At 36.8% G+C, this 18,765-nt stretch overlaps 1 protein-coding gene across 1 annotated transcript in view; it reads left to right on the top strand.

The window, feature by feature from the left end:
- Nucleotides 1–11,693, top strand: part of LOC150109883 (uncharacterized) — a 32,249-nt gene extending 20,556 nt beyond the window's left edge. The window contains exon 3 of the mRNA XM_090396437.1: nucleotides 9,428–11,693. Coding sequence (XP_090252563.1) covers nucleotides 9,428–9,659 — 232 coding nt within the window. The 3' untranslated portion in view covers nucleotides 9,660–11,693. The remainder of the gene's footprint in view (nucleotides 1–9,427) is intronic.
- The last annotated feature ends 7,072 nt before the right edge of the window (nucleotides 11,694–18,765 follow it).

Below are 18,765 nucleotides of genomic sequence, written 5' to 3'. Positions count from 1 at the left end.
GAGGAGGTGGAATATATCGGGAATGAGATGAGAAGTATGAAAGATGAGGTAAGGTGAATTGGAGTAGGACTGAGAGAGTTATGGGAATGATAGAAGAGGAGAGAATAGAAACAGTAGAAGAGAGGAAATGAGAGAGAGAGTTATGAGAATGATAGAAAAGGAGAGAGTAGAAGACAGGGAATGAGAGAGAGTTATGGGAATGATAAAAAAGGAGAGAATAGAAACAGAGAAGAGAGGGAATGAGAAGAAGCGGAGGAGAGTGCTGGAACCAGGGATAGAGTGATGCCAGGACAGCAGGTAAGTAGGGGAACACACTGAGAAAGGATTAGAGAGGAGCAGAGAGAGAGCGGATGCAGGTGAGCAACCAAGGAACAGAGTGGTAAGGGGTATGATGTATGGAGACTCGATGATATGTGGTGTACAAGATAGGATGCCAGAGGAATGTTTGCCTGGAGAAACGATAGAAAGTGTGGCTATGGCAATTAAGCAGGATGAAAGGGTGGATGAGATAATTGTGACGGTGGGTACGAATGACTTGAGAGGCAGTGTAAATTGAAAGATAGTGTGTGTGTTACCAAGGTATAATAATGACGAGCTGCGCAGAAGAAGTAATAATGAATAGCATAATAGCCAGAATGTGTCAGAAGAGAGGATTGGAATATGTGGATGTTGGAGGGAATTTGAGGGCAGAAAGGAACTGTATGCATGAGGCTGTTTGCATTTGAATGAGGAAGGGCATAGACATCTGGAGAGATTACTGTTTTCTGAACGAGTTGGTGCATCAATGCAGGGAAACTAGATTTCCCAGGGTGGATGATAGAAGGGGCGGGTGCTTGGTGAAGGGGAACGACATGAGGTAGTACTGAGTCCAGTGGAATCTGGACAGAATAATGATAGGTATAGAAGCAGTGACATTTTTATGCTTTATACTAATGCCAGGAGTATCTGGAATGAAGGATGTGAATTGGTGGTGTTGTTAGCATCAGTCTGGCCAAAGATTATTGAGATCTCTGAGACATGGTTGATGGAAGATGATATGATAACAGGAATAGAAGTAGCAAGGTACAGCATTTTTCAGCAGGATAAGAGGGAGAAATGTCATGGTGGAGTACAGCATATGATAAGTGATGACTTATGTCCTCTAAGAATGGAGACTTTGGAAGGCAGTGAGACAAATGATTTTGAGAGCATATGGTGTGAGGTAGAGGTGGGCAAGACAGGATATTTAGTGGGATGCTGCTACAAGCCAAGGAGTACAGAGGGTGGGGAGCAGGAGATGTTTAGGCAGTTGAGCTTGGCAAGTTCAAGAAGAATGATTGTTATGGGAGATTTTAACTATAGCAGTATAAGTTGGGAAGAGGAAATGCATATAGTAATAAGGGAATGGAATTTCTGGAATTAGTGAGGGATAGATGTCTTAGGCAACATGCAATAAAAGGAACAAGAGGTTGAGGAGTTTTAGATTTGGTTGGTCATCATAGCATCAGAAGAGCCGATAATAACTGAGATGACATCCCCCCCCCCCCCGTTGTAGAGAGCATGACCATATGGTTTTCACTTGGAGGAGTATCAAAGAAAAGGAAATGTATATGGAATTATAAGGCAGTTGATTATAATAGTCTTAGATATCAACTTGGGGCAGTTCCATGGAGGAAGGAATTGGAAGGCTGGGATACCATTAGTGCGTGGGAAATTGCAAAGGAATATTTGTTGGCAGCAATAGTAAGCTGTATTCCATGAGTGAAGAAGTGGACACAATTTGGTGTAAAGTGGATGACAAACAATATTAAACAGGAATTGCAGGTGAAAAAGAGGTTATGTAAGAGATATGTAAGAGATATAAGGAGAGGGATGGAGAGCAGATGCATGAAGAATATAAGACTCAGGCCAGGAGAGTGACTAATAAGATCTAAAGATAATCCTAGGGATTTTTTTAGCTATGTGGTCAGTAGGAGGAGAAATGAGAATAGAGTGACTGATGCAGAGGACATAGGGGGAGTTGTTCAATGAGCACTGTATATCATCCTGGAGAAGAAGGTTTTAATACTAGAGGGGGGGGCAGGTTCGAGGTTTCTAGGTGCAAGAAGAAAGTACGTTGTTCCAAATACTGAGTACTCTGAATGTCAGTAAAGCAGTGAGACTGGATGGTTTTGAGATAGAGTGCTAAAGAACTGACAGCACCATTGACTTGGCTTTTCAATGAAAGTCTGGTTACAGGAAAGGTACCCAAGGAAGGGAAGATAGTGCCATTGCATAATGGTGGTAGCAGACTGGATGTGTCTAACTATAGGCCAGTTTGTGTTTCATCAGTAGTTGTAAAGATCTTGGAGAAATTAGTGAGAGACCATATACAGCATTGGGCAGATGAGGGTGATGTTATCTGTGAGAGTCAACATCGATTTGTTAAGGGGGCACTCTTACTTTAGTAATTTGATTGCCTTTTATAATAAAGTGACAAGAGCAGTTGATGAGGGAAAGGCATATACTGCCATTTTTTGGATTTTGCAAAGGCATTTGACAGGGTGCCACATGATAAGCTAATATTTAAGTTGCAGCACATGAGTTTAGATGTCAGGTTAGTCAACTGGATTCAGGATTGGCTGTCTGATAGGTATCAGAGAGTCGTGTATGGTGGGGCAGTATCAAGAAGGCAGAAGGTTACAAGTGGGGTCCTACAGGGCTCAGTACTGGGATCTGTATTGTTTAACCTTTATATCAATGACATTGTAAATGGGTTGCAGAGGGGGGGGGGGGGATATTCAATTATTTGCAGATGATGTATAGCTGGGAAGGGTTATTAGTAATAGTGCAGATGTGGTAGCCCTGCAAGAAGATCTGAATATACTAGACAGATGGGGAAATTAATGGGGTATCAGTTTAATGCAGCAAAATGTAAAGTCTTGAATTTTGGATACATCGATGGGAGGAGGTGTACTGGAGGAAGTAGGGGAGATGAGATCTGGGGAGTGATGATTGATAGAAAACTGAAATTCAAGGAATATATTGCAAAGGTGGTAAAGGTAACCAAGAGGATTGCTGCAATACTGAGAAGGATCCTGACCTGCAGAGAGATAAAAGAGTTATCATTCCATTATAAAAGACCCTGATCAGACCACACTTAGACTGTTGTTTTCAAATTTGGTCCCTAGGATTTGAAGGGGATAAATTAACTGTGGGAAGGGTATGGATGCAGATAACAAAAATGGTTTCAGAACTGTATAATGTTAGTTATGAAGATTGGCTAAGGGAATGTGGACTGCAGAGTTTGGTTGATAGAAGATGGAGATGTGATATGTTTGAGACTTTTAAACTGTTCAGAGGTAGTTACTTCGTTGACACTGGGGAGTTCTTTTGCTTGATGGAATAGCGGGAAGGAGTGATGACAAGGTGGCCATCCATGGAAGTTCCAAAAGGAAGCTGTGAGCAAGAGGGTAAGGAGTGGTTTCTTTGCATGGAGGGCAGGTGAATCATAAAACCCATTGCCTGATAGAGTGGTGAGAGCAAGACCAGTGAATGAGTTCAAGGAGTGGTATGATAGACTTTGTGTTTCCTAGGGATGAAACACAAATAAATAAGATTTATAAATGTTTATGCTCCATCTAATAGAAGTTAGGCAAATATTTTTCCAGGAATTTGGAGTCATATTTATACGGTGTCCACTATATCATAGCAGCTGGAGACTGCAATTGTATTGAAAATCCCACATTAGACAAAATAGGAGGACATCCCAGGAGTGGAAAAATGGGATATGCATAGCTATTATTATTATTACAGTTATCTCCATGGAGCCAGTAGACTCATCGTGGGCGACCCATACTATCAAAATAATATCTATCATATCTCTTCTTGAAGTCATTTACAGACGAAGAACTCATAACTGAGTCAGGGAAAATGCATTCCACTCATTTACCACCCTCCAGGCAAAAAACCTCGTTCTCACACCCTTGTTAACCACACTTTTTCCTTAATTTTCAGGGATGACCTCTTGTTCTTCCATCACTATCACACAGCTGAAACATCTCCCCTGCATCAATCTTATAAAAACCTTTTAGTAATTTAAATGTTTCTATTATATCCCCTCTTCTCTGCTTATCAACCAACCTCTGCAATCCACAAGCTCTCAATTTATCAATGTGGAGCATTTTTTTACATCACTCACCAACTTAGTCACTCTCCTCTGAACTCTCTCAACAACCTCCTCATCTCCAAGGAATCCAGGTGACCAGACTTGAGCACAGTAATCCAAATATGGAAGTATCAACACCTTATAAAGGGGAATAATAACCTCTTTATCTCTGGATGTTAGTGTGTTCCTCAATAACCAAGTAATCCTATGTGCAATCTTGGACACCTTAGCAATGTGTCCCCTGAACTTCATCTCCCTATCCACCAACACCCCAAGTTCCGAGCTTCATCAATCTCTTGGAGTACCGTTCCATCAATGCAGTACACAGCTAGTAATCTTTTAATCCTAAAATGCATAACTTTACATTTTTCCACATTGAACTGACATCCATTTCCTTTTGCCCATTTTGCCAGCTTTTTTAAATCCTGCAAACTCTCAACATCAGCTTGATTTTTTATTGTGCTACCCAACTTTGCATCATCAGCAAACAACTAAATATCTCCCTTTAAGCCATTTCCTATATCATTTATGTACAGATTAAACAATAACGGCCCAAGCACAGAGTTCTGAGGCATACACACCCCTGGTCACCCACCTCATCCTGGACTCTGCTCCTCCATACACCACTTTCTGGTATCTCTCCCTGAGCCATTCTCTTATCCATATTACCAGTTTAGTATCCATCCCCATCTGCTCCAATTTGTGCAACAGTATTCAATGGGATATCCTGTCAAAAGCCTTAGCAAAATCCAGAAGTATCACTGTGTAGCCATTTCCTTTGTCCAACTCAGATGTCATTCTATTATAGAAAGTTAATAAATTGCTAAGGCAGGATGGATCAACCTTTAACAAAACCATGTTAGCTTCTATAGTGTATCATATCCTGATCCACCAATTCTTGAATTTTGTCTTTAACCAACTTTTCCAATACTTTTTCCACCACTCCCGAGATGGTGATTGGTCTGTAATAACTACTGCAGTTTTAGAGCCACCTTTATGTGAAGAAACTATTTTTCCTTCCTTCCACTCCCTAGGGATCATACCAGAGTTCAAACTTAAGTTAAATAATCAAATAAGAGGCGTTGACAATTCCTGTGCACATTCACGCAAAACCCGAGCTGATATTCCATCTAAACCTACAGCAGTGTTTGCATTTAAATTTTGCAATATACTAAGTACCTCTGATTTATTAACTTCAGTACTCACATTAGCTATTGCTACAGGTACAGAGATATCTTCACTTGGGTGGTAGACTTGAAAAGTGATCGCTCAGTAACTCTATAATAAATTTAGTTTAATCCTTTATCCAAGTGTGTGCAAACAAAGTTTGCACCTGAAAGTATCTTCAGGACTGGGGTAAAGTGGTACAACACTGGACGACTCCTTGCAAAGGTGGAGCAAGCTACCAACACTCCTGTCTCAGTATCTCCCATAATGCAAAACACATCTCCTTGCAGATATGTATAATGTTATGCATTAAGGGAAGGGCCACTACCCATACCGGTTTTGACCTTTATTGAGGTCTCTTCAGTGGGAGCTAGGCCCAAGTGGAGATTCCAAGGCAGAAGCATTAGCAAGATCATCTCCTCCTAGGAGCTGCCAAAGAGTGTGCCACCTTTTTATTAAATTACTCTGGATTTATAGAAAGATGTTGAAAGTTTATTTTTTTACTTGTTCAGACTATAATAAATTTAGTTTAATCCTTTATCCAAGTGTGTGCAAACAAAGTTTGCGCCTGAAAGTATCTTCAGGACTAGGGTAAAGTGGTACAACACCTGGTAAATTTGGTAGCTTGCTCCACCTTTGCAAGGAGTCGCCCGGTGTTGTACCACTTTACCCCAGTCCTGAAGATACTTTCAGGCGCAAACTTTGTTTGCACACACTTGGATAAAGGATTAAACTAAATTTATTATAGTCTGACCAAGTAAAAAATAAACTTTCAACATCTTTCTCTAAATCCAGAGTGATTTAATAAAAAGGTGGCACACTGTTTGGCAGCTCCTATAGGAGGAGATGACCTTGCTAATGCTTCTGCCTTGGTATCTCCACTTGGGCCTGGCTCCCACTGATGAGACCTCAATAAAGGTCGGAACTAGTCTGGGTAGTGGCCCTTCTCTTAATGCATAACATTATACATATCTGCAAGAAGATGTGTTTTGTATTATGGGAGATACTGAGATAGGAGTGTTGGCAGCTTGCTCCACCTTTGCAAGGAGTCGACCAGTGTTGTACCACTTTACCCAAGTCCTGAAGATACTTTCAGGCACAAACTTTGTTTGCACACACTTGGATAAAGGATTAAACTAAATTTATTATAGTCTGACCAAGTGAAAAATAAACTTTTATCAGTAACTCTACTATTACATCTGAATTGGTCACCTCAATACCATCAGCACCCACTAAAGTTATCCTTCTGAAGTCATTCTTCCTTTTACTTGCCACATAGCAAAGAACTCTTTGGGATTACCCTTGATCTTGTTGGCTAAGGTCTTCTCATAATCTGATTTAGCTTTTCTTACTATGCTGGTAATCTTCCTAGCTTGAGCCTTGTACTGCTCATGGGTGTACTGATCACCGTTCTCCTTGTAAATTCTCCATAACATTTTCTTTTTTTTGCAGATCAAGTTTGATACTACTACTCATCCATCTAATGCCTACCTTTCTTGCCTTCCTGACCATGGGGATACATTCTGATATTGCCTTCCTCAGATACCTGCTGATTTTATCCCATGCACTGCTAACATCATTCCCCTGCAATATGTTCTGCCATGGGACAGCTGTAAGCTCACTCCAAAGCTTGTTATAATTGCCTAACCTGTAGTTCCTTATATACCCATTCTTAAGAGAGAAATCCAATTTCTCTCTTAAGTATTGACTTGGGAGGTTGCAAAATTTGCAACCTCCCAAGTCAATACCACACGATCGCTCTCACAAATTGGAGGTAACGAGGACACCTTACTTATGCATATGTCCTCTGAACCAGTGACCCGGTCCAACACTCTCACACTACATGTCCCTTCAGTTATAAAACATGTCTCAACAATGCTCAACTAGTAGACATATGGAGGATTTGCAGTGCTAATTTCCAGGCTTACACATACATAAATCAAGGTATTGGTACCTGTTGTGATCGAATTTATCTCTTCTTCCCTTATAAATAGGATAATCCATATAAAACATCTTCACATCAACATGTCAGATCATAATCCAGTTCTACTTAAGTTCCACTGCATGGAACAAGTAGAGATCAGTTCTGGACCATAGAGACTTCCACCAAATATTCCATTAATCTTTTCAACCAAATTCCAGATCCTCTGTTCAATATGGAATAATGATACTTGGAATTGTGATGTGTGGTTAAAATTCAAACAAGCAATATAACAGAATATGATTGAATGGGGAAAGGAACAGGCTTTCTTTATTTCTCTATCTAATACTGACTTACAAGATATTTTTCCGCATTATCAATAACAGGCTCAAAGTGGAAATGAGATGCATAATTAAAAGCACACAGGTGTATGAAGTTCCTGGCTAAGCAGTAGAATTTAATCTGTTTCTATTACTTGATCTGATCTGCTTATTTAATATGAAAAAGCAGATGATGGCAGTGCTGTCAGTAGACCTTACTCAACTCAAGCATTCAATAATATCTGACATTCCTTTCTGTTCCACTTCCTCCAGAAAATTGGTGTAGGTAAAAAAGAAAGCTGCCATCTGTTATCAAAGGAGCCTATGCCAATTCAACTACATACCTCTTAATTAATGGATTCCTATCAGGCCTGGTCAAAATTTGAAAGGGAGTCAAGCAAGAAATGTTAATCCTCGCACATGCTGTGCGAGGAATAACAGTTCCTTCATCCATGACTGAAAATAAGGTATTAGCATATGACGATGATGCAGTGGGCACTTTGAAGGATAATGATACTATATATATATATTTTTGTTTGGTATTTTGGAAAAATTCAGCAAGATCACTGAATTAAATGCAGACAAGACAAAATTAAAAGTTTTTGGAAATTGGAATCTTAGAGGCAATTTAGGGGTTAGCCCTTTTGGACTAACCCCTAAGAGAGAGAGAGAGAGAACTCCTCGTTATACTTGGAATTCCTTTCTCCACTTGCCCAGTATACAAGAACTTTGAAACCTTAGAAGACTGGAAAATAGGACCACGCTCAGTTTCCTTTTCTTCTAAAGACATAGTACTCAAAAACCATAAGCTTTCCTGTTCAGTTGTACATAATAAATATTACAGACATCACGGAAGCTGAAGAAAAGCAATTATATAGTAAGACTGTGCAATTTTTTTGGTGCAGCCAATACCAAGAAGTTAAAAAGGAATTCCTTCAATTATCAAAGAAGCATGGAGGATTTGGGCTTCCAGTCTTAAAATTTTGCTATTTAAGCAATACAACTTCAAAAATACATAAAATATTGCAGACCAATTGCACATGTGCAGACTTTCTTCTGTAGTACCTGGGTTTTCATCTTCTCCTGTTTGAAGTAAATGATTATAAAGGTCTAAAAGCTGAGATTGTTTCTGAATTCTACAACACTCCGGCATTGATATTCTCTCCATTAAAAAAAGGTAAAATTTGGTGTAAAGAAATCTTTAATGTCTTTTGTCACAAACTTCCACAGTTGGGTACTGACAACGACTTTGTTTCATAACTTATTGAAGTTCCAAGGATACCCTAATAGGAGGGATCGTGCTTGGAGAATTGCATGTGGCTGCCTACCAGTCTATACCATCAAATGGAGGTACTTTAACATTGGAGATCCAGTCTGTGACATTACCAATTAGAAATAGTTGAACATGCAAACTACAGCTACCCTCTTGCCCTGCATATTTGGAACAGATTAAGTAATGGAATGCCCAACGCATTAGAGTATTATCATTCCAATACTATCAGGCTCTCTTGCAATCTATACTAACTACTCTAAGCCTAGTACTTTTTCACCTCAGTAAAGGTCAAAACTAGTCTCAGTAGTGACCCTTCCCATAGCATTATACATGTCCATAAGGATATGTGCTTTGCATTATTGATACAAAGGCAAGTAATGAAAAGTCTTTAGCCTCTATATATGAGTCGCCCAGTCGTGAAGTTACTTCACATGCAAACTTTGTTTGCTTATACTTGAATAAAGGATTAAGCCAAGAGTATAATTTCTTGGCATCTTTAATTTAAAGTTTATAAAACTTAAATGCATAGTATTTTTACTTGTAGCTTTCAATGGTTTTACATAACTATTATTCATAACTGTTTAGTATAAATACTAATGTACTTGCATTTGTTCTTATAGAAACAGCAGCAGTGGAATGCATATTAAGCAAGAACCTAGAACAGATGAAACTCATCTAGCAAGCAGCACTGATCTGACTTTATATCATCGTCGTCATCACCTTGTTGATGATCCACAAGACGTTACAACAAGCCATCCTGATGATGATGAAGTAGAAGAAATGGAAGAAGCAGAAGACCTTTCTTTATCATCTTCTGTTACCTCTGAGCCACAGACAGCTACTTGTCCATAAAACAAAAAACATTGCAAATATGTGGTGTTCACTGTCCTTCCAGGGTAATTACATATACCACTGAAAGTGGTTTCTGAGTGAGTCTCCACACGCAGTGGCAGCGTTGCGAGCAAACTCTGTGGCTTTAAAATATCTCGGGCTCTTAGAGCCACCAGCTGAAAGCAGCATGATGTCATCTGTCCGGCCAAATCAATTCAAGTTACTCCCAAAGATACCTCACTCTTGCAATATACCTCACATCACAGTGACTTTGTCAGTCCTTCCTCACTCTGTGTTCCTTTTATCAGCTGCACCTCAAGAGCTTTCAGCTCTTTCAGGGCTACCCAGCTTCTCCTAAAGAAATGATCAAGTCATACAAAAATATTTGTAAGAAGTATAAATGAAGATAGAACATTACTGGGCCATTCACTGTGAATAGTGAACTTCCCAGTCCATATTATGGCAGTAGAATAGAAATCACTAGGTTTGTGTGCGTGCTTCAGTTATGTGCCAGAGCCACAGCCAAATCAGACACAAAAGGACCATCTATACAATGTTGCATTGTTATTATTGGCAACCTTTGTGGACTACTGGGCACAAATGGCTTCCTTCATTAGAGAAGTTTGTACCAATTAGAATGCTGTGTTATGAGCTTCTGTACACAGAATACTGTATCACAGCAAAAGCATTCCTGATGTAACTTAGCCACATTTACTTGTACTAGTGTCCCATGTGTTTGAGTTATTTATGTCCACGTATAGTATTGTTCAGGAATCTGTTCGAAAGTAAACTTTTGATAACTGCTAGCTGCCTGCTTTTAGCTAGTATATTATGTTTATTGGGGAACAAACAGAGAAGATTTTAAGTGCACAACTCCAATATCTCTTCTGTTTTACCCACAGTTCCTTCCTTGCTTTCTATTTACCATTTTTTACTTCCAACAACCCTCCCCACCTCTCTCCCTTCCCCCCTTCTCTTCTACTTACTGCACAATCATGCATTTCAGAACACTTCTAACTTAAAGCCACCTGCAAGTTAAATACTTGTAACCAGTGGAAAACCTTCCCAGTGACAAGAAAGCAAAGATATATTTTTTAAGTTTTACATTTATGGTTATGTTGAGAAGCAAAAAATAGCTTCTTTAAAGAAGGATAAAGAACGGTGTACTTTGCAAGCGCACAACGCAACTAATTTTTGTGTTTGCTTGCTATTGCCAATTCTTGCACCTAGTGCAACTTCGGTCTAATTGTTTTAGTTTTATTGTTATACAGCTGTTGCAATTTTCAGATTTATTGGATCTAATGATACAAATAAGAAACTCTTTGTTTCAGACACATTAAACATATCAATTATCTATCTTACCTAAATGATAGATATCTGTATGGTCCTATTAGATTTTATTCAGCCAATATAAGATTAACTAATTTTTGGTATTCCAAAAATTCCAAGTTGTAGAACTTCCATATTGTATTTAATAACATTAGAAATAAGAAGAGAGAAAGAGAGAGAGAGAGAGAGAGAGATTTAAACTTCTTTTATGTAAAGAAAAGGAAAACAGACAATGGTTTTTGGAGATGTTTACTTCTTCCAGCAGTTATTACACACACATATACTCACAGCTTTGGTTTGATGATTTTTTAAACATATGTGTTTTGAATACCTCAAATAAAAACAGCCTGAAATGATAAAAATATTATGTTCTATATTTCACTGACTCATGTTTTGAGTATAAGGTTTTAAATATTTTGAACTATTTAAAAAAAGTTTTTATGAACAAATTATATATAAACTTATGGTTGTTTGGTGTTGCCTTATCTTTCAGATTTGTAGGAAAATATTACAACCATTTCAGGAACATAGAATATATTATTTTTACGGGTATTTTTGCCTGCTTTTGTTTAGGAGTGACCCTTTTTTTAAAGTCATTGGCTTTTTACTCAAGAATTCTTAGGGCATTACAGATGTGTTTTAGAGACCAATATATGCAGAATAATAGAGGAAGATCTTTTCATTACAGATGTTTTTTAGAGACCAATATGTGCAGAATAATAGAGAAAGAGGAATATAGGAATAGAGAAATTACACATCTGTAATATCCTAAGAATTCTTGAGTAAAAAGCCAATGACTTAAAAAAAAGGGTCACTTCTAAATGAAAGTAGGCAAAAATAGCCATATAAATAATAGTTTTTAAGAGAAGTAACATGAGCATTTTCCCAGAAATAGTACCTATAGAATATATTAGTTAATTGCTGAAAGAAATGCTATTTTAATTTTAAAAATATTAATAGAAATTTAAAATTTTTAAAAATAGATATTTTAAAAATATACTTGACTATTTTTAGTCATTTGTGTTTATTGTAAAGTTTTTTTTTTTGAAAATGGTTTATTATGACATTTATTCTGCTTATTATTTTACACGATAAGTAGTATAAAGAATATTTGTACCTTAAATATTTTATTTATTTTTATTTAGAAAAACTTATGTTCATTTCTGTAAACCCATAATTCTAAGTTGATTAACATGTTGGCCTACTTATTATTATTTTATTATTATTTTCTTTTATTTATTTATTTATGTTTTTTTTTTTTTTTGAAAAAACAGTTTGTTCATAGGTCATTAATATATAAAATATTTATAAATATTTATATTTATTATAAATATTTATATAAGTAACATTTACTTTTAAACCTCTTGATTTTAATTTTATTAAAGAGCTATTGATTTTTCTGTCATCATCCAAAGATATTTATGACTATTAAGAATTTTTAATGTAATGTAAAAGTATGAAATTTTTTTCCTGCAGTTTAAAAAATTTGACAGGAAAATGAATGCTGTTCTGATTTTTTGTTTATTACTAATGCATTAAGTAAAAGAAAGATATTCTACAAAATAACAAATGATAAACACAGAAAAGAGCTCAAGAAGAGTTTACATTGTATTTTGAAGAATCTTTTTTTAATCATTTATATACATATCTGGTTTAAATAGTTATAAAGAGACTTTTACAATTAACATCCACTGCAAACACACACACATAAACAAGCAATGTAAGCCAAACTAATTTTTTCAGAATTTTCACTCTGAAATCCAAAATGTTTATTATTTTAAAATGATAAATAGTTAAATAGTATGTATTGTAAAATTAACTAGTATTTAATTTTACATAGTCTTTTGCAAATACACATAATGCATGTTCTTTAAATTGTATAGCAAGTTATGTTATATTCATTAATTATAAAGAATTTTAAATTGAAATTAACATAATTACTTGGCTTCAGAAATGACTTGCATTCCTAAAAAATTTTAGAATTTCCATTCTAAAAAATGCTGAATGTGGTTAAAAAAATAATGCATGTACACACACACACACACATGCTTCAAAAATGTATTTTCAGTATAGTGAATCAACTATTTTTGAAATTTGAATTCTCTTTTACATGTTATAATAATTTCTTAGTTTTTTGGAATTTGAATATAGGTCAATGTTTTATATTTCTTTTTTTTTTATTGTATCCCCCCCCAGACCTTTATGGAGCCAGAAGAATCATCATTGGCCCTTATTATCAAATAGTGTCCTTCAAATCACATTTAAACTCGTTGATTGCCTCCACAGTCTCAGGCATTGCATTCCACTCATGTACAACCTCTCAGGCAATAAATTCTATTTTTAGGCAGTGCATTCTTCCCCTACCACCCTCCAACCAAAAACCTATTACTCACTCTTACTTTAACAACTTCCAAGGATAGCCTCTTTTCTGTCCCATATCCTTTCGCTCTATAAAAAAATCTCTTCAGTTGATACAAACCCTGTCACCAACTTACATGCCTAATCATATTCTTCCCTTTCAATCCGTCAATCATAGTCAAATGTTCAACGCTTGACACTGATGTGGTTGCTCTTCTTTGAACCTTTTCCAAGATCTGCCCATCTCCTCAAAAACCTAAACTATACACAATAATCTAAATACTGCTTAATTAAGGCCTTGTAAATGAACTATAGCCTCTTTATTTCTACATATCAGTGTTCTCTTCTCATTATTGCCATTATTCATTGTATTGTCCTCAAAATTCTTGCATTACAGCCCCAAAGTCCAAAGTTCACCATAATTGCCATGTAACGGTGAACAAGAATTTTTAAGTAATTTCTTTATTCTATCTATAAATATAAAAGTCTTCAAAAGAAACTAAGAATTACTACCTTACCCCAATCCTGAAGATACTTTCAGGTGCAAACTTTGTTTGCTCACACATGGATAAAGGATTAAGCTAAATTTATTATAGTCTAACCAAGTGAAAAATAAACTTTCAAAAACTAAGAATCTTAATTGTTTCAGCTCAGACAACATTAGACAACATAAAATCTATAGTACCACTCTTTAAACTCATCCACTATTTGCACTTTCACCACCCTCTCAAGTAATGTATTCCATGATCCTGCCACTCTCTGTGGTATCACTTACTATTCCCTTTTGGATGTCCAAGGATTGGCCTCTTGTTCTTGTTTCTTCCCCTTATTCTACCATAAAAAATATTTTATCATTGGTCAGTCCAGTAAATATCTTTCAGTAGTTTAAATATTTCATCATATCCCTATCCACCAAACTCTGTAGACCAAAATCCTGATAACCAGATCTGAGTGCAATAAATGGGATATGGTATAATCAGAGCTTCATACAATGGAACCAACACCCTTTTATCTCTACTGGTCATTATCCTCCTCACTGTTGCAGGAATTGTGTTTGCAATCCTTTTAATACATCCTCTGAACATCAAATTATTGCAATCTACAATCACCCAAGATCCCTTGCTCCCATTTCTTCCAGGTGAGTATGAATCATTTCATCTTTGGATCCTGAATTTCAAAATCTCACAAATAACTGCATAAACTGTAATTTGCATTAATTTGCCACCTTTCCAATTTATTCAAATCCTCCTGAAGAGCTAAATTGATGTAATATTATTATTATTATTATTCAGGCCTCCAAGGAGTCAAAAGACTCATCGAGGGAGGTCCTTCCTAAGACATAAAGTCGGTCAAGACTCATCGAGGGGAGGTCTCCCCCTGAGAAACACAAAGTCTATCATACCACTCTTTAAAATCACTGACCATTCTCGCTCCCACCACTCCATCAGGCAATGCATTCCACGGCTCAACCACCCTCCACACAAAGAAACCACTCCTTACCCTCTTGCTCACAGTTTCCTTTCGTAACTTCCAGGGATGGCCTCTTGTCATCACTCCTTCCCGCTGTTCAACCAAGCGAAAGAACTCCCCAGTGTCAACACTGTAACCACCTCTCAACAGTTTAAAAGTCTCAATCATATCACCTCTCCTCCTTCTATCCACCAAACTCTGCAGTCCACATTCTCTCAGCCGATCCTCATAACTATCCTTGTACAGTCCTGAAACCATCTTTGTCATCCGTCTTTGTATCCTTTCCACAGTTAATTTATCCCCTTCAAATCCTGGGGACCAAATCTGAGAACAATAGTCCAAGTGTGGTCTGATCAGAGACTTATACAACGGAATGATAACCCTCTTATCTCTGCAGGTCAGTGTCCTTCTCATAATAGCAGCAATCCTCTGTGTTACCTTCACCACCTTTGCAATATATCCCCTAAACTTCAGGTTTCTATCAATCATCAACCCCAGATCTCTTGTCTCCCCTACTTCCTCCAGTATAACTCCTCCCATAGAGTATGCAGCATCCCATCGATGTTTCCCAAACCTCAAGACCTTACATTTTGCTGCATTAAACTGACACCCCCATTCATTTGCCCATCTATCTAGCTTATTTAAATCCTCTTGCAGGGCTACCACATCTGCACTATTACTAATAATCCTTCCCAGCTTCGCATCATCTGCAAACAACTGAATATCCCCCTGCAATCCACTGGCTATGTCATTGATATAAAGGTTAAACAATATAGGTCCTAGTACTGAGCCCTGTGGGACCCCACTTGTAACCCTCTGCCTCCTGGAAACTGCTCCACCATACACAACTCTCTGATACCTATCAGACAGCCAATCCTGAATCCAGTTGACCAATCTGACATCCAGACCCATGTGCTGCAACTTAAATATCAGCTTATCATGTGGCACCCTGTCAAATGCCTTCGCCAAGTCTAAGAAAATTGCAGTATATGCCTTTCCCTCATCTAATGTTCTTTTAACTTTATTATAAAAGGCTAGCATATTGCTAAAACAAGAGCGTCTTTTCACAAATCCATGTTGATTCTCACAGATAACATTACTCTCATCTGCCCAATGCTGTATATGGTCCCTCACTACTTTCTCCAAGATCTTAACAACTACTGATGACACACAGACTGGCCTATAATTAGACACTTCCAGTCTGTTACCACCCTTATGCAATGGCACTATCTTACCTTCCTTCCATTCCCTGGGCACCTTTGCCAAAGCCAGACTTTCATTGAAAAGCCACGTTAAAGGGACTGTCAATTCCTTAGCACATTCTCTCAAAACTTGTGGTGAAATACCATCCAGTCCCACAGCTTTACTGACATCCAGAGTACTCAGTATCTGAAACACACTCTCCTCCTGTACCTCCAGACCTCGAACCAGTCCTATCCCTCTAGCATTAAAACTGACTCCTCTAGGATGAAATACTCCAATAAAGTGTTCATTGCAATCTTTATTACTAATAACTAATATTACTAATAACCCTCCCAAGCTTCACATTATTATTATTATTATTCAGAACCTCTATGTTGCCAAAAGACTCATCATGGGAGGCATAGAATCTTAGACAACACAAAATCTATCATACATTCCTTAAACCTATTTCCCATTCATGCGCTCACTATCCCATCAGGCAATGCATTCCATGGTTCATCCACCCTCCATGCAAAACAGCTACTCATCAAACATCTTACGTACCACTTCCATTCACAACTTTAGGGATGGCCTCTTGTCCTTGCTACTTCCCCATTTCTACCATATGGAAGATCTCTCTAGTATCAATCCTGTAATTACCTCTCAACAGTTTAAATGTTTCAATCATATTGCTCATTTGGAATCCTTACTATGGAGAAAGAGTGGGGATTCCATTTTATAAAATCCTGATCAGTCCATGTCTGAATTATTTGGCTCAAATCCCGTTGACCAGGTCTGAACAAAATAATCCAGACATGGATAGATTCAATGTCTTATAGATTGAAATTTCCCACTCGTTCAGCATCCTTCTAAGTATTACAGCAACCCTCTGGATTATCTTCATCACCTTTACAATAGCCTACATACTTCAAATTTCTATCAGTCATCACCCCCAAATCCCTAGCATCATCCACTTCCTCTAATATTTAACTTATCTGAGTGCACTGTTGGAATGTAATCTGAAGTAAAAGTATTTGTATTATATTTATTTTTTGAAAATAAACATTTAATTAATGAAAGGGAAGCATGACAGATTTACCACACTACACTGTAGGTTACTGCAACCAAGGAAGAATACTCATCTACTGACTTGATGGTTGAATTTTTCGAATGGCTGACTTGATCGGCTGAAAAGTTTGCCTTATTAGTCTGTATTTTAAATGTAGGCTCAATAATTAACTATTTGTTTCTCTTCTTATCTGTGCAGTGATGGAACTTAGCTAAATTTTATTGTTTGTTGACTTTAGTTTATCAACAGTATGTGGCTGTTATTTTCACTGTGGATACTCCCAAAATTAACATGATTTCTTTATATCTCTCAACTATTGATTTCACACATCATGCTTTCATATGAATGGCTAAATTATCGATTTTTAAATTACAATATATATTATTAATAATTATATCTCCTGTTTATATATCATTTGGGTCAATTTAAGAAACGTTGATCTATATGATCTACGAGGACAGATTGAGAGAATGTAAATTGCAAAGCCTTGTGAATAAGAGGAAAATGAGGGGAGGGAGGATATAATTGAGACACATAAGCTACTCAGGGATTGTTTATCAGGTTGACATAGAAGAGATTTTTCATAGAATGGGAGAGGGGGTAGAAGAAGAGGCCATCACTGGAAACAGTATAAGGAGGGTGTGAGGAGGGGGTTCTTTGCATGGAGAGTGGTTAGTGAGTGGAATGCATTGCTTGAGTGTGTTGTGAATGTAGACACATTAAATAAGTTTAAAGCATGGCTGGATGAGCATTGTGTGCAATAGTGTGTACCTCCCACAATGAGTCTCTGACTCCATAGAGGTCAGATGTTAATAATAATAATAATATTCCTTACATCAATAAAAGCGATAAAATTATACATGCTTAAAAAAGTGACTTGCATATAGAATTGTCAGTAAAATTAGTAAAGGCCTTAACAAAATATTTTAAAAATCCTCCCAATTTATTTATTTATATATTTTTTTTAATTTTTTATTTTTGAAATTGATTGAGAGAATGTAAATTGCAGTTTTCATAATCATTGTCCCATAATAGGATGATATGCACCAGTGAATAGTAAGGCTGATATACTGTTTTTGTCATTATTATTTTAATAATTAAAACTAGCCAATGCATCACATAAAGTATTTTCTTACTCCACTTAGAACTTGTGATTCACATGCCATCGTGTTGTTTTTTTTTATAATTGATCTTGTTAAATTTTCGGTTCAGTAAATGGATCAAAAAGAAAAAAATAACCGAGATTTGTATTTGTTTGTGTGCATATTGTATAATATAATATTCTGTGTATCCACTCAAGAGCTCATGACCTTCTCTTGCTAATCTCAAACAGTATTCATATTTTGCTGATGACAGTACATTCTATTCCTCTTCTTCAATTGAAAAACTATAGTGTGAGAAACCCTGTTGTGCTCAAATTCTTCAAGCTTCAAAATCTTCTGTGGCCAATTCCTTATAAACCGATTGCCATTTTCAAGTGGAGTGATGATAATGTAATGAATTTAATGCTGTTAAAAAATAATCCTACCTTATTTCTTAGATAGCGAGACCTTACTTCACTCCTTACTTTTAATAATATCCTGATCACTAGTCAAGATTACTTTTCTCTTCTTAGGATGAGTTCACATCTAGCTTATCCTGGCACAAACACATCACATCTTCACCTCCTCCTCAGCCTACAAAAACAAATATATGTTATTAATTCGAAATACTATTTTT

Source organism: Typopeltis vanoorti, chromosome 1 (genome assembly GCF_054136105.1).
Source record: "Typopeltis vanoorti isolate ZY-2024b chromosome 1, IOZ_Tvanoo_1.0, whole genome shotgun sequence".
In the NCBI taxonomy this organism is placed as follows: Eukaryota; Metazoa; Arthropoda; class Arachnida; order Uropygi; family Thelyphonidae; genus Typopeltis; species Typopeltis vanoorti.
This window is presented reverse-complemented; position numbering and strand designations above follow the sequence as displayed.